The 22,044-nt window shown below is 39.2% G+C and overlaps 1 protein-coding gene across 2 annotated transcripts in view; it reads right to left on the bottom strand.

The window, feature by feature from the left end:
- NELL1 (neural EGFL like 1) overlaps window positions 1–22,044 on the bottom strand; it is a 914,558-nt gene that overhangs the window by 610,641 nt on the left and 281,873 nt on the right. For both annotated transcript variants that reach the window (XM_019037681.4, XM_019037682.4), the window contains exon 12: window positions 8,863–8,991. In XM_019037681.4, coding sequence (XP_018893226.3) covers window positions 8,863–8,991 — 129 coding nt within the window. The remainder of the gene's footprint in view (window positions 1–8,862; window positions 8,992–22,044) is intronic.

The following is a 22,044-nucleotide window of genomic DNA, read 5'->3' as shown; positions in this document are numbered from 1 at the left end:
GGTTTGAAGACTCTCTTAATTAAAAAGCATCCTCTTTAAAGAATACATTTACCTCTGGTAGTGTTAGCTGGATATCAATCATTTACAAATGTGTGTAAGCTTGTTCCATGAATTGCTTTCTTTCTAGCATAAAACTCAGAACTGCAGCACAGGAGAAACTGTGAATTGTGCTTGGAGAGAAAGGAGATGGGTCACCTTGAGACATAAGGAATATTGAGGATAGAATAAATCCAAATGAGGTGATACAGTGGGGGCCACAGGGAAGCCTGGAGATGATACAACAGGAAAGTGAAAAGGGCATGGTTAAGTAGTCAAATCCTATCTGGTCTCCAAGTGAGCAAGCTTCAGCACAATCAACTGAAGCTAGAACTCATTTATGGGAAAAAGGAAATAAATAAAAAGTAAAAAGCTTATAATTAATGAGGAGATTTTTTTCATTAAAAAACTGGAAAAGCTGGCAAGATCAAAAAGCCACTCACCAAAACAGATTTTTCTTTCCTCCTGGGAACACAGCTAGACGAAAGTTACCAACCTCTCTTGCAGTTAGATAGAGCCACCATCTGAGTTCTGGCCAGTGAAATGTGAACAGCCCTGGCCCATAAAAACCTCCCACTGGTAACCTTCCATTCTTTTCCCCTTCCCTGGTGACCTTGAGAGGCACATACTGCCCATGCTAGGACCACAAGAGGAAAGGAGCCAGGGTCCCTGAATCATGGTTTTGAGGGGAGCCACGTGTTAAGCCGGAACATCCATTTGAAAATCTATAGAAAACCAATTTTCTATAAACAGCTGATAAAATGATTTTTTGAAAAACCATTATCTTTTTATCAAAATGAAGGGACAGCTACCCTCTTGTCATGTAGTGAAGGAAAGGCATTCCGTAGCAAATAAAGGCAGTGACGTTCATATGGAATAAAGTTAACAGACAGCGTTTCACCATTACATGAACTGAGTATTAGCAAAAGTGAGCAGAAGCAGCCCCTGACCTACAGACTCTGCACTTTAAAAAGCAGCCCTTGAGCAATGCTAGTAAAATGAACTTGACATAAGAAAACAGTGTCAGATACAGAAAAGCACTTTCTTCCTTCCTTCCTTCCTTTCTTTCTTTAAGCAAATGTTTGTGTGTCTATAATGTACCATGCACTATTTTAGGTGCTAGAGATAGTGAATAAAATAAAATTGCTGCCCTCATGCAGTTTATATTCCAAAGGGTCAGATAATAAACCTTTAAACAGAAAAACACAAATAAGAAAACAACACAATTTCAAAGAATAAGTGCTACAAAGCAAATACATTAAATCAAATTCAAATGGTATAGGGAGTAACTGATGATAGCAGCAGAGCTAATTTAGCCAGCGTGGTTAGGAGAGATCTTTCTAAAGAAGTGACATTTGAACTACATATTGAACAAGGCCTGGAAAGCAGATTTGGAAAGATCTGAGTGAAGGGCCTCCCAGATTGAGGAAAGAACTACTGCACAGGCCTATTGGAGGGATGCAAAGAATTCCAGTGTGATGGGAAAAGAGTGAACACTGGAGAGAGTGAAACAAGATGAATTTGGAGAAGTAGGCAGGTTCCAGTTCACATAGGGCCTGACACAGGACCAAATTTGGGTATTATTCTAAGAGGCATGGGAGCTATGAGACAAATTTCAACAGGAGAATAGCATAATCTGCTTACACTGAAAAAGCTCACTTTAAATATGTTTGAAGATGGACTATGGTGGGCAAGAGTGGATGCTACCGGGATCACTAGCCAAAAGATAAAGGAAGCTTGGTCTAGGGTGGTAGTGGTGAAGACAGCAAGACATGAGTGAATTTGTGACTAATTTTGGAGGTAAAGCTAACAGGACTTTCTGATGTAGCAGATGTTGGGGATAAAGAAAACAGTGGAATCAAGGACGATGTCTATGTCTTATGACCTGAGCAACTAAGTGGATGTACCCTTACCCGAAATTGGGAGAAAAGCACCTGATTCTCTGTTTTCAACACCCTGGAACTCAGGATATCTTTCTAGTACAATACTTCAGCTACATGAAGATCATGATGCTACAGAGCTCATGATGTTCACACATTTTATAAAATGCAAAATATTTAAATGCAAAAAATGTAAAAAAAAAGTTACCTAAGTATTGGATAATTAGAAGCATAATTAAGCAAACTAGCCCATTTCCCCTATACAATCTCTTAGCTAAGAATTTGCAGGGTCTTGTTTCCACAAAAGTTCATTCACACGAGTCTCTGTGTCTAGTAAATACCTACGCCCTGGGCTTCCATGAACTGGCCTGAAAACCTAATCAATGCCTACACCACTTCTGTCACAAAGAAACAACTAAAATTTCTGCACATATCTTGCAAATAAATTTTTGAAGCATGAAGCATGGTAAAAAATAAATAAAATAAAACAAAACAAAAACAAAACAGTGCTATTTGAACTTCCATCCTGACCATTGCCCCGATTCGTTTGACTGGGGTTCATTCCTAAGGGCAGAGCTTAGGAATTTACCCCTTCTTTTAACCTAGGTGGAATAACCAGGATTTGAATTTGAACTTTATTTTTCTTTGTGTTATACTTTCAAGAAGAAAATCGTGTGTGTGTCGGGGCAGGGGGCGGCAGGGGGTGGGGAGGTGATGGTTGAGAAGATTTCAAGTGGGTGGGAGAGCAGGAATAGATGCACTTTGGCTAAGTAGCCTAGGAAATAACAAAGCAGAGGCAGAGAAAAGCCAGGCCCAGGAACAAGGCTCAGCTGCATCTCCTGCTGGGAGGAAGGTGACATGTTAGTTATCCAGAACAAAGCAAAGGCTAGGAATCTCTGTGCCTTGGAAAGGGGAGGTGGGGATTGACAGATACCTGGGTACTGGAAGATCTCTCCATTAGTGAGGCAGGCTAATGAGAAAACAGAAAAAAAGATACCCCAAGGTATTCTTATTTCAAGCATTCTGAATACCTGGAAATAAATGGGAGCAGGAGCTAAGAATTAAGGTTTTGCTGACAATGACCAATCAGAAGAGGCTTTTGATCTCTACTATGGTTTGAATGTTTGTCCCCTCCAAAATTCATGTTGAAATTTAGTCACCATTGTAACAATATTAAGAAGTGGAACTTTTAAGAGGTGATTAGGACATGATGGCTCTGCCCTCATACAAAAAGGCCAGTTCTGTCCCCTCTTGCCCACTTCTTGCTCTTCTGCCTTCCACCTGTGATGATGAATCAAAAGGGCCCTCACCAGATGCTGGCACCTTCATTTTGGACTTCTTAGCCTCCAGCACCATGAGAAAATAAATTTCCATTCTTTGTAAATTACCCAGCCTCAGGTGTTCTGTTACAGCCGCACGAACGAACTAAAGCAATGCTTTGCTGTCTAAAGTAGAGCTTTAGGAGACTGAAGCCCACACTTGAGAAGAAACTGGGCTATGCAGATCATGATGTTCACACATTTTATAAAATGCAAAATATTTAAATGTAAAAGAAGTTACCTAAATATTGGATAATTAGAAGTGTAATTAAGTAAACTAGCCCATTTCCCCTACACAATCTCTTAATTAAGAATTTGCAGGATCTTGTTTCTATAGAAGTGCATTTACATTAGTCTCCGTGTCTAGTAAATATCTACCTACTTAGGTATTCTGTGGGCTGCGTTCTGTTTGAACTCTGATCTCTCTACCACTTTCCCAGCCTCTTACCATTCTAAGGGTCAGACCCTTCACCACCACCTCTAGTCATATGAAAGAAGTTATAAATCACCTTGCTAATCAGCTGCTCTGTTTCAGACATGTCAGTTTTGTTACATGAAATTACTAAATTCATACCAATTCAGGTCATTTTTTTCCAAAATATTTCCTTGAATACAATTCCACTTGTGTTTTTCCAAGGAAGGAATGAGTTCACCTATACATTATTACACTTAGTGCCCCACTGCTAACAATATGCACCTGGAAGAATTGATGAACCCTAGTCCTTCCATCTAAATGTATTCTCCCCTGCTACCTGCCAATTTGGTCTCTTTCTCTTTCTCAAAGTATTGGTCTCAATGAGCACACACTCCTGCAAATTCCAAGAAAGATCCTCATAAACATTAATGATTTAAGTAAATAATAATGGTAATAATAACTGTGATCTATTCAATATTTAGTGAATACCAGACAATTTGCTAAATTTCTGACATGCACTGTTTCATTATCATCTTAATTGGGAAATCCATTTACCATGTTGAATTTGGCATGACAAAACACTGCTTTATAACTTGTGGTCTGTAAAAAATCTGTTGCTTGGCAGCAGTGCCAGAGCAAACTCCTGATGACTCAACAATTTGTACTTTGGTAACTCTCAATGCTTGCTCTATTAAAAACTGCTTTCAGTTGTTAGCTCTGAATTTTGGTATCCTTCTGAACCCACAAGAGTTGGATCCATTAATTCAGGGAGACATATCAGTAGGCTTATGCTATTACACACAAGGTAGTATAACTCCCCACCCCCAAATCCTACAAATGTCAGTGGCATACAAGATTATTTCTCACTCATGCCACATACCCATCACCTGTCAGTTGTCACACGGTTCCATGTCATTTTCATTCCGGGATGTCAGCTAAAGGAGAAGCCCTGACCTGGAACATTGCCAGTTTTTGTTTCAGAGAGAAAAGAGAATGATGTGGAATTCTGCAAAAGCTCCTTGAGGTTCTATTCTGAAACTACATGTCACGTCCACTCACATTTCATTAGCCAAAACTGATGTCGGCAAAATCGGGAGGGCAACCAACATTTTGAACACTAGCACAGTATTGGAACAGTGTGGGTAGTGGAAGAAAAGGGAGCATTTAAGTCAGGCAGAAAGCTCTAGAGTAGAAATGAGTTGAGGATCATCTTTTTACTTCATTTCTCTGAATCCTCTTGTCTGTACTCATAAAATGGAGTTAATGTGGCCAATGCTGCAACTTTCTCAAAGATTCATTGTAACGTTCAAAAAGTGTAACATATATAAAAGGAGTCTGAAAAATTTAAAACACTCTGCAAGTAAAAGGTATTATCATTTAATGTTAATTGTAGTGCTTTCCACACCTGACAGATGGCATGATGTGTATGATATTACATTGTTCTTTATGCTTCTAAGTAACTTTTTATTACAGAAAGAAAAAGTTTATGAGACTCTATCTAGGTAGACTCCAAATTCAAGAATTAAGATCATGAGTAGGGCCCCTATTGCTATACTTTCCTCAGACACTACTCCTAATGCATCAGAAACTACTTAAGACCAACCTGTTGAAAATGTCATTAAAAAAGGAAAAAGCCTCAGCCGGCGATTCCTAAAACATTAAAATCCAACTAGAGCAGTTTTCAAAATGGAGAATGCTCCTCCTGGAGTCAGAAAAGGCAAAATGAAACAGCCTCCTGTGAATTGTATCATAGCTGACAAGAGGTCTTATTATCTTCTATTGATTGGCCAGGAGTTCAGCTATCTTCTCTACGGCAGTTTCTACGACAATCTCTACAGAGCAGGAGCCAAATACGCCACCTCTCTGCTTCTACCTTAGGAAGTTAAGGAAATTGAAAGCCTTTGGTGCTTCCTTTTCCACTGAGAGCCTGAATAGGCTTTTCAAGATGGCCTGGACAATGTGTGTAATATTTTGTTTTAATTTGCAAGCCAGTCTTGTTCACTGTGGCTTTTATCGTATGAGTCATTTTCATCCCATTTACTCAGAGTAAAAATAACTTGCTTCAAGCAGCTCATAAGTATTTACTTCTTTCTAGGCTGTGGAGAGACAATGAATGCAGCCTCAGAGAGTCTCTGTTCCTAGGAGGGCACTTGGCCACCTGTAAGCTTGTCTACCCGATCACTTCAAAGGGCAATTCTTAGGAGAGAGCTGGGGAAATGGCCTCCATGACCATTTATCTCATTTAATTCATCTAAATGTAATCATAAAAGAATGGTTGCTAAAACCCTATTTTGTTACCCTATTTTGTTGTAACCAGCAAAGCTCTTTTGGTTTCAGGAAGACAAACCTCTCCTCCAGCTCCAGGGAATAAACACAATTAGCCCAAAGCAGTGATGGCCATCTCATTCTCCTTTCTCAAACATTGGTCTAGAAGTGTGTGTGTGTGGTGAGGATAGAAGTGGTGTAACCTGGGTCTGAAAAATAACACAGGGGAAGTCTTCTACATGTGGTTATGGTGGTAATAGGGGTAGAGTGGGGGAATGACTTTCTACGAAGGACTTTCTTTGAGCATAAAATGACAGAACCTCACACAGACAAGGTTTTTAAGCCCTGCCCCTTCCTCTCTTCCTTGCTTAGGATGCTGCTGTGAGGGTACCATGCTTAGAGCTATGGAAGTCATCATGCAATCACGGAAACATAGGCCCAAAGATCAAAGCTCAAATGCTGAAGATGGCAGAAGGAATGCGAGAAAGGCATCTGCTCTAAATGTTGGCATTCACTCTACTGGGTTCTCTGTGCCTCCCAGCCAGATGCCCAGTATTTGACCCCGCTTTAACCCATGAGCTATGTTCCTACATGCTAGGAGGGGTCCAATGTTTAGCCATTTCTCCTTAGGTGCTATCCTTCTCTCCAAGAACACATCCCCTGGAGCTTATGGAAAGTCTCCATACAACAAGGAAATGACTGAAGCCCAGTCACATTGCCATTACCCAACAGCAATAGCACCACAATGCATACTGGCCTTACACTGAGCTAAACAGGAGCATGCCCAAGAAAACAGTGATTCAGACCTAAAATCCACTCAACATTATAAAATAAGGCCTCATAGAGAAAGATCAGGTTGATACTGCAGATGGCTCCTCATGGAGCCAATCTTTTGTAATAAAAAATGACATCAATGAGAAATGAATCAAAGAATCCCAAACAGCATTAGCACCAGCAGTTTTGTCTCATATTCTGCCGGGTCTCAATGGAGAAGTGGGGCCAGGAATGGTGGCTATGCTGATTTCAACGAACAACTAAAACGTCTGCCAGTGGTGTAATCAGGATTCACATTGTTTTTGAGGTTTCTTCTATCATTTTTATAATTGTTCAAAGTCTATCCCTGCATATAGGAAAAGGCAAGAAGGTAAATATTTTAGACCATTATGTGGCTTACAGGATTTTTCCATGGTAAATAGTGGGAATACTCACATTTTTAATTTTTAAAATTACTTAAATTTTCTGACAGAAAATAGCATAAGGGAAGATCTAAACATAAATATTAATATGAAGTATTGAAATTGATACTCCCATCACCCCAAATTAACAAATAACTAAGATGTATTAAAGGGCAGATGAAAAGGTTCATAAGCAAAGGGACAGTTTCATTCTCCCAAGTGGCATGTCTCCTTAAAACTTCAAATCCATAAAACAAGCCAAAAAAACAGTGAAAAATAAGACAAAATTATTATATATTATTAGAATATATTGTTAATAAAAATTATGGTAGTAACAAAGAAAGTCTTCCAGAAGAAATGAAAAAACCAGAGGGTTCCTACAAGGTACTGGTCTCCAGTAGTAATAAGATATATCCTCTTGACAACTAGAGGTCTTTAGTCAAAGCCAAAAAGTTAAGCAGGGATTAACAATATATAGTCATTCCTGGGTATATGCAGGGAATTGGTTCTAGGCCCCTGTGTATACCCAAATCTACACACACTCAAATCCCAAAGTAGGCTCTGCAGAATCCACTCTATAGGAAAAGATGGCCCTCCCATATAGGCAGGTTTTGCATCCCATGAATTCTGTATTTTTGACTTGTGTCTGGTTGAAAAAAAATCCGTGTATAAGTCAGCATGCAAAGTTTAAACCCGTGTTGTTCGAGGGTCAACTATGAGATAGAGAATAGAAAGAATTTACCATTACTATCATCAGTTAATACTGTCTTTACCTTTAGACTACCTGACCTATTTGAGAGCCAGACCACTTAGAGGAAAGTGACCAGCAATTTGCAGCATTCATTGAAGACGACTAACAAAATCATCATGGTGCAATGTATTATTAATGAAGACAGCAGGAATAATTGGAATCAGAACAAACAGAAAAATAGCCCAGCCATCACTTTGCTTATTAAAGCTTTTGCAAACTGATGGAAGGGAGCCATGAGCACGTTGGAAATGGATGGGCTCAGATATTATGGTACTATACATACAGACCAGGTCGAACTAACTCCCACTCCTCTGGCATGTTAAGGTAATAGAGATGTGCAATGCTCACCACTAGCAGGTTGCAGTACTAAGCCTGAAAAAACGGTGCTCTCTTAAGACGGAGGAGTTGTTTTCTCTAGAGCAGAAATGTGGGTCATTGATGCTTGAGGCCACCATCCCACTGTAATGGCATCAGCCCATGTGCCAAAGTTATGAGTCCCTCCATTACTGTGACTTTTAGTAGAGATTGGGAATTGGCAATGCATGAACCAGTCACGAAGAAACCCACTAAAAAGAATAAATACCTGATCTTGTCAGGTCAAGGAGACAGCAGCCTAGTATGAGTTAATGTCAAAGTATCATTTGAAAACAGAAACCACCCTGTACATTTAATTAAATATGAAGATGGCAATCTCATCAAATAAGAAAACAGAATATGATGGGTCTATGGTTGATCTAGTGATTGTTATGTGCACAGCAGCAGAACATGGGATTTGATATGTCCCTGTTGCCTTTGCTTCTTTGCCGTGCTTCATAACGACCTTCAAAGGTCTTGCTTTCTCATGCTACTGAGCAGCATGGATAAACCAGGAGAACGGAGAACCCTCAGCAATTGATATGATTTCTTATAGGATTGCATAGGACCACAGCCAGGTGATAGTTTTCACTCTTTAACCACATCTACCAGGCATACACTTCTCAGTCAACCTCTCACAAGTGACTTCATTAAATAGCTTGCTTACCTTCACAGTAGGCAGAGTCTCCCTGGACAGAGATGTAACCACTCTTGCACTCACAAGTAGCTTTTGTATTCCAGTTTTTGCACTCTGAGTTTTCACCACATTTAGGTCCTTCTGCACAAAAGTTATGACCTAGAAAAAACAAATAAAAACGTACATCAGAAAAGGAGGAAATAAAGTAACTCCCCAAAATAAATTATGTAACATTTTTTATTATATGTCACAATGCAGGAAAATACACTTTGGCAGTATGCAAGGATAAACTGGATAGGAAAGTGGCAGAATAGATATAGGAAACTTTGGGCTGTCCAAGGCATAAGAGGCTTTCCCCCACCCATACTCAAATTTGCTGAGGCTGTTCCTACCTGAATGCTTTTATCCATGCTGATCCTGCATCCTCTTCTCACTACATTCTTACATGACTACTTTTTATAATTGTTTTCTTGTAAAATTTATAATACAAAGAGTAATAAAATTAATATACATGAATATATAAAATAAAATGAATACAACCAGATTATCAAAACTCCTTAATTGTACCTCCCCAATGAATCTCCCTCCCAGCCACTAGAGATAACTATCCTCAATTTTGAGCTAATCACTCCCTTGCAGCTTTTTATAGCTTTACTACATATTTGTGTTTATGCCTAAACAATATACCATTTAGCTTTGCCCATTTTAAACTCCATATGAGGGAAATCTTACTGTATATATCTTCTATGGTATGCTTTTTAAAAAAATATTTCATATCCATAGGTTTTGGGGAACAGGTGGTGTCTTGTTACATAAGTTCTTTAGCGGTGATTTGTGAGATTTTGGTGCACACATCACCCAAGTAGTATAATCTGCATCCAATTTGTAGTCTTTTATCTCTCAACCCCAGGCACCTTTCCCCCTAAATTCCTAAAGTCCATGATGTCATTCTTATACCTTTGCATCCTCATAGCCTAACTCCCACTTATGAATGTGAACATATGAGGGTTGGTTTTCTATTCCCGGGTTACTTCACTGAGAATAATAGTCTCCAATCTCATCCAGGTTGCTGTGAATGCCACTAATTCATTCCTTTTTATTGCTGAGTAGTATTCCATCATCTATATCACAGTTTCTTTATCCACTCTGATTGATGGGCATTTGGGTTGGTTCCACGTTTTTGCAATTGTGAATTGTGCTGCTATCAACACGCATGTGCAAGTGTCTTTTTCGTATAATGAGTTCTTTTCCTCTAGGTAGATACCCAGCAGTGGGAATGCTGGATCAAATTCTACTTTTAGTTCTACTTTTAGTTCTTTCAGGAATCTCCACACTGTTTTCCATGGTGGTCGTGCTAGTTTACATTCCCACCAGCAGTGAAGAAGTGCTCCCTGTTCACCACATCCACGCCAATATCCATTTTATTTTTAGTATACTATGGTGTGCTTTTCTCTATTCATCCATGTGAATGCCTTTAGCTATGGGTTCATTCATTCAACAAAGGATTTAGAATATTATATAAACTTAGCTGACAAAGCAGGAGGATCAGCACCAATTTTGAAAGACATTCCAGTGAGTAAAATGCCATCGGACTGTACTTTTAAACACATTGGGAAACAAAAATAATTTGTGTGACTCATTTATTGCAATATTCGCTTAATGGCCATAGTCTGGAACTGAACCCACAATATCTCCAGGGTATGCCTATACTATGGATGGACATTTGAGCTATTTGCGGGTTTTCACTGAGAAACAAAGCTGCTAAAAAACATTCTTAAACATGCTTCCTGGGGCATATTCCCTAGCCGCATGTTCAACATTTTCTTTGCTTAACATTCTTTCTTGTTCCCTGCTACTTCTTCCAAGAAATTTTTCTTCCTAATATAGCCTTTAGAAGTTCCTTCAGTATCTTTTGATAGTGACTGTGCTCAATTTCAATTTGTCTAAATGTGTCTTTAGACTATCTTCATACTTAAAAAATAGTTTTACTGGGTATGCGGTTATTTTATCTCAACATTTTAAAAATGTCATTCCATGTTTTCTGGCTTCTATTATTGCTGCTGAGTCACTTATTAATCTAATAGTCATTCCTTTATATGTGGCAACCTCTTTCTCTGTGGATGCTTTTAAGATCTTTTTTATTTGTGTGTTAGGTTGGGTTTTGTTATTTTGAGACAGAGTCTCATTCTGTTGCCCAGGCTGGAGTGCGGTGGCACAATCGTTGCTCTTTGCAGCCTCGGTCTCATGGGCTAAAGTGATCCTCCCACCTCGGCAACTGAGTAGCTGGGACTAGAGGTGCGTGCCACCAGGCCCGGCTAATTTTTTTTTTTTGGAGAGATGAAGTCTCACTATGTTGCCCAGGCTTGTCTCAAACTCCTAGGCTCAAGCGATTTCCCCACCTCGGCCTCCCAAAGTCCTGAGATTACAGGCATGAGCCACCACACCCAGCCTTGTTGGGGTTTGTTTTGTATTTTTCAGTTTTAATCTAAGATATGTAGGTATAAATGTATTTTTATTTAGGATTTGGGGAGATTCTTGAATTGGAAAGATGATGAAATCTTTCATCATTTTGGAAAATTCTTAGATATTCTCTCTTCAAACATTCCCTTTCCACGTTTTTCTCTATTTTGTCTTTGTGGAATTCCAATTAGATAAATGTTCTTTCTTCTCAAGCTCTCATCTGTGTTATTTAGACTTGCTTTCATATCTTCTGTTTCTTTTCCTTTATGGTGATTTCTGCATCATTTCTAGATGTATCTTTCAGTTTATTAATTCTGTCTTGAGCTGTGTTATATTCTCTTTCAGTCACCTACATCATTTTTAATTTCACTTACTGTATTTTTATTTTTAGAATCCTATTTGATTCTTTTTCAGTCTGCTTAGTCAAATTTGATAGTCTCTTATTCTTTCATTTTTTAATTTCCTTTTTAAAAAATTTCTTTAAACATGTTACATGTAAATATTTTATACTGATAATTCTAATATCTTCAGGCTTTGCACATCTAATTTTGCCATTTGTTGTTTATGCTGAGTAGCATGCATGATAGCTTATTCTCTTGTGTTTTGAGTTATTCTTTTATCTGTAAGCTCATATTTTTTGGAATTTAATGTGTGAGATTTGAGGTTTTGGTTTTTAAACTGCATTTCTTCAGAGAGGATTTGTATTTCCTTCTGTCAGGGGTCTGAGGGAACTATCAACCCAAGATGACTTTCAACTACATTTTTGTCTTAGTGCTTGAAGGTTGAGCCACACAGGTGGAATAAAGTCTAGCCCTAAGCTTTTAGGTATGCAAGATTTTCTCCTCTAGACCTCCATCTAGAGTCAAGACTGACAGGCAAGTCTCCTTGGGCAGAGTGGATTTTTCCTAGTTCACCCACGGAGGGATTCACCCTTTAAGGTTCTTGATTTATATTTCTCATACTAGCCCCAGGCTGTCTCCTGTCTGCTTACACAGTGTCCACTAGAAGCCATATTTTAAACCACCAGAGACTAGAAATTGCACTCAGGGCAAATGTCAACTCCACTGTACTTGCTTATTTCAATGGAATCACCCTCTTTCTATATTCTGGTCTCCAGTTGTTTTTTTTCTCCCCCTTACTGCCAATCTCCACCAAATGTTCCAGAAAGTTGTTTCTATATTATGCAGCATTTTAGATGAACTAGAAGGAATAGGTAACATCTACCATAAAATTTGAGAAGTTCAAATATGATAAAGTATATAAAGATGCTTTATCATCTTTAAATCAGTACTTTTAGTAAACAATAATTATGCTATATCACATACTGTGTTCTCACAGAAAACAATGGATCTAGAAGTCAGGAGATCTAATTTATAATTTAGGGTCTGCAGCTAACAAACAGTATAAATCACTTTGCTTTTCTAGGTATGTATATGGCGAACGGATGAAATTAGTAATTTTTTTTTTTTTTTTGAGATGGAGTCTCGCTCTGTTGCCCAGGCTGGAGTGCAGTGGCGTGATCTCAGCTCACTGCAAGCTCTGCCTGCCGGGTTCATGCCATTCTCCTGCCTCAGCCTCCCAAGTAGCCGGGACTACGGGCGCCCGCCACGATGCCCGGCTAATTTTTTGTATTTTTAGTAGAGACGGGGTTTCACCGTGATAGCCGGGATGGTCTCAATCTCCTGACCTCGTGATCTACCCGCCTCGGCCTCCCAAAGTGCTGGGACTACAGGCGTGAGCCACCGCACCCAGCCTGAAATTAGTAATTTTTAAACTGTGTTCCTCAGGGCCCTAGGCACAGATGAGTTGTTATACAGGGTTCAAGTCCTCTGACTCTGATTCAAATAGAATAGTTAAGCTTTTATATTTTTGACATATTGATCATGGTTGTTTTGTTTTGTTTTGAGACGAAGTCTCACTCTGTCACCCAAGCTGGAGTGCAGTGGCGTGATCTCAGCTCACTGCAAACCCCACCTCCCAGGTTCAAGCGATTCTCCTGCCTCAGCCTCCAGAGTAGCTGGTACTACAGGCGTGTACCACCATGCCGGGCTAATTTTTGTATTTTTAGTAGAGATGGGGTTTCACTATGCTGGCCAGGCTGGTCTCTAACTCCTGACCTCATGATCCACCTGCCTCAGCCTCCCAAAGTGCTGGGATTATAAGCATGAGCCAACGTGCCTGGCCCATATTGATCATGTTAATTACAGTTTCTGGCTTAAAAATATGGAAATCACTCCATTAGATAAAGTCAAGTTAATTCCTTTCAGTGATAACATTCTAGAACTATTTTTGAACTAAAATTTTAAACCAACAATATTTGGAGAATTTATTCTGAAAGATAATAATATTGTTATTAAATAATAATGATAAATTTCATGCACCTATAATATGCCTGGCATGCTAGATGTTTTAAACGGGAATAATAATATATACCTTTTAATATGTTGTTGAGAAACTTAAATGGGCTAATCCATGTAAGGCACTTGAAACAGTTCCTTATACCTGTTAAAGAGGTCAGTCAATGGTGGCCACTAATAATGATGATGATATTTTCAACAATGATGACTAAAGTTCAAAATAACTTAATGCTGTTATCCTCAACTTCAAGATAAAAAGTACAAATTCACAAATCTCTAGGTAGTAAGTGGAAATGCCAGGGTTCTAAATAAGGTCTGGCTAACTCCAAAGCCCATGTGCTTCTCAGTATGTCATATATCCTCTCAGATAGCAAAACCTGGTGATGAAAAGCGAAAGAGGTAGCCACTCCTTGGGACATTAGAGAGTAGATGCATAGGCCTAGATGAGTTACATCCAGCCTCACTACTTATGACCTGTTAACTGGTGATTGCCTCAGTCAAAAATCAGAGCAAGAGTCTAACTGGCTAGAAATCTGAAACCTCTGACAGTTGACAACACTTCTATAATGGCTTGAGAGGCTTACAATAATCATTAAAACTAGCAGTGCTTGATGTTTTTTCCTACCAAAGGGGTGCTTTTAGGCATCATGTGTCTCTCTTCCAAAGGAGGAGCCTGGACTTCACTTCCCATGTCTGAATTGATCAATAATTAGATTAAATGGTCACATTTTCCTTCATTAGGAAGCTTGCCTCAATGGCACATGTGCATCCTTTATCACACGTATTCCTTGTCTGTGTTTCTTTTCTCTTTCTTTCCAGGAGACTTTAACTGTCCTTTTCTTTCCACATGCATCTGACAGACTGGAACAAAGCCCTTCAAACAGTGTTGATTTTCCAGTGCATATGTTTCTATTAAGCATGTACCATGTCAAATCATGATGCCAGGAGTTGAGTAAATTGTATTTCAAGGACAGTGAAGGGCCGGTGAGACAAACTGACCTTCAGGTCAAATCCACTTTGATTATGCCTAACCATTCTTCTCAAAAATGTGTTTTTTTAAATTAATGGAGGCCTTTATTCAAGCAATATTCATTCCATGCCCACTTACCTTTCTGCACAAGTGAGTGAATAGTCATTCACTCAATATTTATGGGGCCTCTACTCTGTGGGCTGCAGCACCACATAATTATCTGGAGACACTTCAAAAATGTTTAAGATATTCTCTGCCCACAGGGAAATTATAATCCCTAAGGGGCAATAAACCACCTATGGCCTCAATCAAGGCAATCTTTGTTAAGTCAGATGTGCGCAGGAAAAAATGTCATAGTGTTTCAGAGAAGAATAAGTCATTTCAAGATAACAAAAAACTGTAATAGGTAGAAACCTGATAGGAGCAGGACACAGATCCTAGTGGGAGAAATGGAGTGACAACCAAAGAAGAAGAAAGAAGAAGGAGTAAGTTTGGAGAACCCCAAATAATCTGCTACAGATGTAATAACAGCAATAATTAACATTTATTGAACACATACTATGTGCTAGGCACTTGGCTAAGTGTTTTACATACATTATCCCATAAAATCCCATAAAATTACATACATTATCCCATAAAATTGTTATAAGATTTTATAACAATTATATGAAGCTGAATTATTATCCCCATTTTACAGATGTGGCAACTGAAGTTAGAGGAAGGCAGTGAACTTGTGGAAGGTACACGGAGCCATAGTCCGACTGAGGCTGGAATTCTTAATCACTGTCCTCTTCCACTGTCCTCCTAAGAACAACAAATTTTAAGCACCTAGCACATGTGCAGGCATTATACCAGACAATAGGAATATAGCAAAAAATACCATAAACATGTCCTCATTCATCCTACATTCTAGCAGGGGTGACTGTCTTTGAGCATTGGGTTACAAGGGGATATCATGATGGAGAGGGGCAAGGTGCTCTAGGAATGTATGCAGAGAAGAAACCTAACACAACGTTTTAAAGAAGAGATTTGAAGGATGAATGAGGTTGGCTGGACAAAGAGTAAGAGTTCCACATGCTTAGAGCAGCATGGGCCCGTGATATGTACAAAGAAATTAATGAAAGAAAATGTAAATGTTGGGGTCACACTTTCTCCTCTGGTTGGAAGCAGCCTAAAATTTGGATGCAGTGGTGGTCCTGTATCGAGTTCTGTTGCCATGAATGACCAGTAACACTAGTAAAATGATTTACTTTCATTAAATTCATTAGCCTAATCTGCATATAATAAGCTCTGCCTATTACATTGAGGCCCCCACACTGCCACTCTCCAAATCCCACTGTATGTTGTTTATAATTATCAAGGAATCATCACTGATTCTGCTTAATCTCTTGGTTTTGCAGCCAATGATAGACACACATCGTTATGATTCACTCCTGTAACTTCTTCCACAGCAAGGAATACATGGGTCACTAATAGTTCCTCAATCTCCTGCCCCTAAAGTATACCTCAGGAGGTCAGGCAGGTTACCTTTGAAATTATATACCTGGACAATCTAAAAGTGCACTCCAGAGTCCTCTATTCTAAAATCTTAGAACGTCAATACCTCTCACGTTCACTACTGCTTACCCAACCTTGAAATTCATGTAAGGAGCAATGGTATAGTGAGAGCAGCATATTCCATGTGCCTCAGATGTACAGTCAGGTCCACCCACGGACTGGTTAAGAAGGATATGGCCAAAAGGTCTTTTATGAGAACTGGATGCCTTTATGTACTCCACAATCAATACACATAACACAGGAGAAGCCTGGGCCCTTGAAAGTGAGAATAATCCTTAAGCTTTTGTGGACAGAAGGTAGGGCCATCAGGACAGGCCTAATAGAGACTGAACCCCCGACTCTCACAGGTTCTAGCTTAGAAAGCAGTTGGTTTCTTCTACAGTAGTCAACATTTAAGGGTCTTCCCTTAAGGTCTGAGGCAGCCTAGCCTTAGTGTCAGGTTTCCTCTCTGGGAAAATGTGCCTCCTTTTGGAAGCTTCATAGACCTTGATCCACTGTAGCACGGTTAGGGTCATGAATTCATTTACTCACTAAGACTATCCTCTGTTCCCAGCCCCAACAGTTGAGCATATAGCCCTGTCTTTCCAGTCCACTTTAGCCCATAGTTGCTGGGATTTTGATCAGATCTCATCTATCAATATGCAGAGGAACTGGTCCATCTGTGAACTGCCACTTCCTCTATTTAGGCACTAGTTTATACTCTCATTAAGTGCCTTTTTCTCAGGTCTCTTTTCTTCTCAAATTCCCTGAAATCCTTTCTCTAAAACCATTTCAATTATAAATTCACCCAAAACAATGAGGAAGACTGGGTGGGGGGAAAATCATTTGATGCCAAGACTCTTAGGGAGGGTTTAATTGAAGGACATAAAATCTTTAACAGTACAAATAATCTCAACTAATTTCCGTCCAGGCCAGATGACAAGGCAAGCGAGCCTGAATTAAAATTACAGATAAACGCATTTGGAACAGATGTCGGAAAGAACTTTTTCCCAACACTAGAAGTCATAAACATGCAGCAAAATCCTCCAACGTCATTGGCGACATTGAAGATAAAATTAGAGCTGATTACGAGGGGAATAAAACCCTGAGGAGTATGTCAAGAATTCCGGGATGGGTCAAATGATGGGTCTGTTTTCCTGGAGTGGTCCTGAGAACGCATGGTCAATATTGTTGACTTTTTTTTTTTTTTTTCATCCTTTAACTGAGAGCACCAGAAATTCATGAGCAGTCTTTTTCTGCTGGGTCTATATTGATGCTTTTATTACCTCTTCCCAGGCAGGAGCCCAGATGTTATTCCAGTGCACACTCCCCTTCTCCACCTAATGGCCTCACACTTCAAGTGGGCAGGCTCCTGCTACATCCATTACCTCAAGGTAAAGAGGAGGGTAAATGAATTTCATGCTGCCAGCACAAAGTGTCCTGAGGTATCAGAGAAAAGCTGCAGTGGTGATTAAGGCTGTTCTGGGTGGTGCTGTTGTGTGACTGAGACCATGAGCCCCACAAACTACAAAGTGGCCTCTCCCTGCCAGTATCCATCACCTTGATTCCCTTTGCGTGTTTCTTCCCTACCAATTCTATAGTTCTTCTCCTATGGGTGTCCCAGCTGCTCCAACAGCCCTGTGGATTAAACCCCTTGTTTACTTGGTTATATTCATTTTTCCCTAAAGGACAAGGGAATTAGTTACAGCATTTGACATGACACAAAATTTGAAGAGGCAAGGTATCTGAGCCCCTAGCTTGGAGACCAGTTTGTTGATACAGTGAACACCATAAGTCAGTCAGAACCTGTTCTTACTAACTTTAAAGTCTTAGGTTTAATTCAAACAAAGAAAAAAATCAAATGTAAAGATGTAGCCTGTATCTTTCATCTTGACTAGTCAATAAAGGGTGGGGTGGGGGACAGTAACCATATGAGAAAATGTGGTAAGACTCAGTTAAAAAAGATTAACTTCATAATCAAGCTAGCAAGCTATAACTTGAGGAAATAAGTTATAACTCAGAAAAATGGGTTTTAACCTTATTTCATATGTAAAATATATAAAGCCTATCAGCTAGTGCTGAAAATAATGTCATTCATTCATTAACATGACAATGACAGAAACATTCTATGTGGTTGGAACATATCTTCACCCCTACCTTGTCTCCTGTATTTAAATAACCAATTCATAAAATGTGATCATTAAAATAAATGTTATTTTTGAAAAGACTGGAGAGCCCTATGGATATTATATAATTAAGCAATTGAGATCAGAAGCAAAATCCACTCTCTGGAAGTTTTCTCAAATTCCCAGTCTAGGCCTCCCCAGGTAAGGTAATTCATCAGAGTCCTAAAGAAAATAAACCTTGGAAAACTTCAAATTCTCCAGGCAGGCATGAGAAAGGTTTTGACTTAGACTTCTGAGGAATGATACCGTCATAGGGTAATTTCTCTCAGACGAATGACCGGATGGTCACAGTAAGAGAGAGATGATAAATATGCTAATTGAAAGGCCTTCGGTGCAGGTATTGAAAGGCCACAGCCACTTTGGTTTTTGTAATCCATAACATCAGGGTGGCAGAAGCAGTACAGCTATAGCATACCACAGTGCTCATTCCCTAAAACATACACTTCAGCTCATCTCGGTCCCACCTCTCTGCTTCCTTGCTGCCAACCAATCTGTGGACAATCAGTCCACAAAGCAAACGATGCTGCCTTTCCATATGCAGGATACAAATCACTTTACATAGAAATTGAGTGTTTCTTGACTTTTCATTACTTTCTGTTTCAGAGAAGGGGAGAAGGGGAGGAGGCAAGAAGAACTGAATAATTTGCTTTAGAAGTCCACTGGGCTTTCCAGGTCTTGTCAGAATAGTAATTGTCCAACCCCCTTCTCCTGTGAGTCCACTCAGAAATGCAGAGGAAAAGGCAAAAATAAGAAGAAAAGTATTTCTCACAAAATTGTGAGAGATGATTATGTTACTTTTAAAGATGGAATTAAGAGATGTGGAGCAAAATTCATGGGGGGCTTAGTTCAAGATGACAGACTTTTGAACTCATCTGTATTGCTCTTTGTTAATTGTCATTTAAATTGCAGGGTTTCATGAAAAAGAGACATCTCACTAAATATGCCTTTCATTTCCTGATTGCCTGATGGGAAGAGCAGGCCCTAGCAGGTGGACAAGTGGGCTGGATGTTCTGGGATTCTCTGCTATGGGTCAGCAAGAAGGAAGAAGGTTATGATAGTAGATGTTTCTGAAAAGGGCCTCAGTCAACAATGCTGCCTCCTTTACTTCAGAGTCTGATTCTGAGATGGGAGTAATATAGAAGAAATCCAAATTGTTAATTCACCTACCTCCCGGGAAAACACCCTCCCACCACCTCTTTTCTGAAGACATGCTCTAGTTCCTGTCCAAATGTAGAGCAGTCAAAGAGCATAAAATAACTTTCTCACACACACATACCTCCAAAGAAAACTATTAGCTTCCAAGTAAAAGAGCTGGCTGTTTCCTGGCTGAGAAGGAACTGGTATGAAAAAGAAAGCCCTTGATTTCATAGACGGGCCCTGCCTAAGATCAAATCTATGAAGTCTTCCTCCGGCCTCCCACTCTTCCCTCAAAGTTGGGTCAGGTTTGGTAAATGCCACTGCTTGCTAGCAATGGGAACCTTGTATGTCTGCTTCTTGTCAATGAGATGTCACATCTCTCAGCATCTTCACTGGTAATGGACACATTCCAGACAAGTGCTAACAGAAGCAGTGGCACCTGTTCTATTGTAAATTGGGTCAGGGCAATGAAATCCCTCCTGAATTTCTGTGGCCTAATTAACGATTCTGCTCTAATGAAACCATAAATCAGAAAGGATTTACATAAACTGAGTCTCACTTGGCACCCTAACAAATAGCAAGTGATGGATTTTGCATTAAATTATAAGACCTACCTAACCATTCTATGTAACCAATAAATGCGTCACTCTGAAAATTCCACTCAATCTTTAGGTATTTCCAAAACATACCAGCTGCAGATAATATAGCCATGAAAGCAGATAAATCAAGGAAGATATTCTGATGTCATAGTTTGCCTATCACTAATTCTAGGGGCCATTTCTGGCTATCAACACACTAAATTTTCTTAAGAATTTTACCAAAGCCCAGAGCTCTCATGACCAAACACAGAAAGCCTAAGCTGAAAACATGCAATGGTGAAACATACAACATTTTCATACACCAGAAGGTGCTACGGGAGGGGTCAACAATTATAGGCTGCCACCCGTTTTTGTAAATAAAGTTTCATTGGAACATGGTCACACCCATTTATATACCTATGATCTGTGTTGCTTTCTTGCTAACTTTCTTCTGTTAGTTGTAACAGAAACCTCTTGTCGGCAAAGCCAAAAATATTTATTTTGTAACCCTTTATAAAGAATTTTTGCCACCCCTCTGCTACAGAAAAGATAGGGAAAAAAAGCAAAATATGAGGTTACCTGAGCTAAATTGCTATGCTGCAGGGACCTCCTTAACTCTGGAAGCTTCAAAGCTCAGATTAAAAGGATATCATTTACTGGGTATTTGAGAATCTGAAGTATTTATGGTAGATATAGTTTTAAAATAATACCTATGAGTTTAACTGTTTTTTTTTTAAGATTTTTGAACAAATCCTAGGATCTCCTAATTCATCTAATTCTGCTTGGGTGAGAAGCTGCAGAGAGGAAGTGATACTTGAGCTGGGTTTTAAGACATAAGAATCAATTTAAGAGGCCGTGAAGGGAAAGGGGGAGGGAATATGAAGAGAATTTGGTTACTGGGTACAGAAATACAGTTAGATAAAAGGAATTTATCGGATAGTACAGTAAGGTAATTATACTTAACAATAAACTATTGTCTTTTTCAAAATAGATAGAAGAATTGTAATGTTCCCAACACAAAGATCAATTTTGAGGTGATGGATATCTCAATTACCCTGATTTGATTATTACACATTGTATACATGTATCAAAAGATCACATGTACACCCAAAATATGCACAACTATTATATAACAATTGAAAAATAAAAATAGGCTGGGCATGGTGGTTCATGCCTGTACTCCCAACACCTTGGGAGGCCAAGACAGGAGAATTGCTTGAGGCCAAGAGTTCAAGGCCAACCTGGGCAACATAGCAAGACCCAGTCTCTAAAAAAAAAATAAATAAATAAAAATTAGTTGGGTGTGATGGTGTATGCCTGTGAAGTCCCAGCTACTTGGGAGGCTTAGGCAGGAGGATTGCTTGGGCCCAGGAGTTCAAGGTTACAGTGAGCTATGATCATACCACTGCTCTCCAGCCTGAGTGACAGAGCGAGACTCTAACTATAAACTAATAATAATAGTAAATAAAAATTTAAATAAAGAATAAATTTTGGGATGAAGGAAATTCCAGGAAGATGAAGCAAAACCATTTCTCCCAAATAATTAATTAGCAACCAAGTGTTATTTATCTGATGCATTTTTCCTTGCAGGGAGTAAAAATGTTGCATAACAATCTAACCTATGAGTAAGGATTCACCATACATCATTCTCTACCAGAGTATGGGAACTGGCCCAACAGACGGAGCTGAAAAGAATGCTTGCCAATCTCACTCATGAGAAAAATGTAATAACGATGATAATGGTTATTACTATAAGAACTAACATTAGCATTATTATAGGAACTATCATTTATTGAACATTTGTCACATGCTAGGCATGATGGTAGGTGCTTATGCATTATCCCATTTAATCTTCACAGCAGTCTTACAAAGTAGATACTATTATTATCCTCATTTTATAATTGAGGAGACTATGACTGAGAGAGGTAAATAGGATATGCAACTTTTTAAGGAGCAGCGCACAGAGTTTTGGACCCGTTATTATCATA

The sequence above is a fragment of the Gorilla gorilla genome, chromosome 9, assembly GCF_029281585.2.
Source record: "Gorilla gorilla gorilla isolate KB3781 chromosome 9, NHGRI_mGorGor1-v2.1_pri, whole genome shotgun sequence".
NCBI classification, from domain to species: domain Eukaryota; kingdom Metazoa; phylum Chordata; class Mammalia; order Primates; family Hominidae; genus Gorilla; species Gorilla gorilla.
Note: the sequence above shows the minus strand (reverse complement) of the source record. Positions and strands in the feature narration are given on the sequence as shown.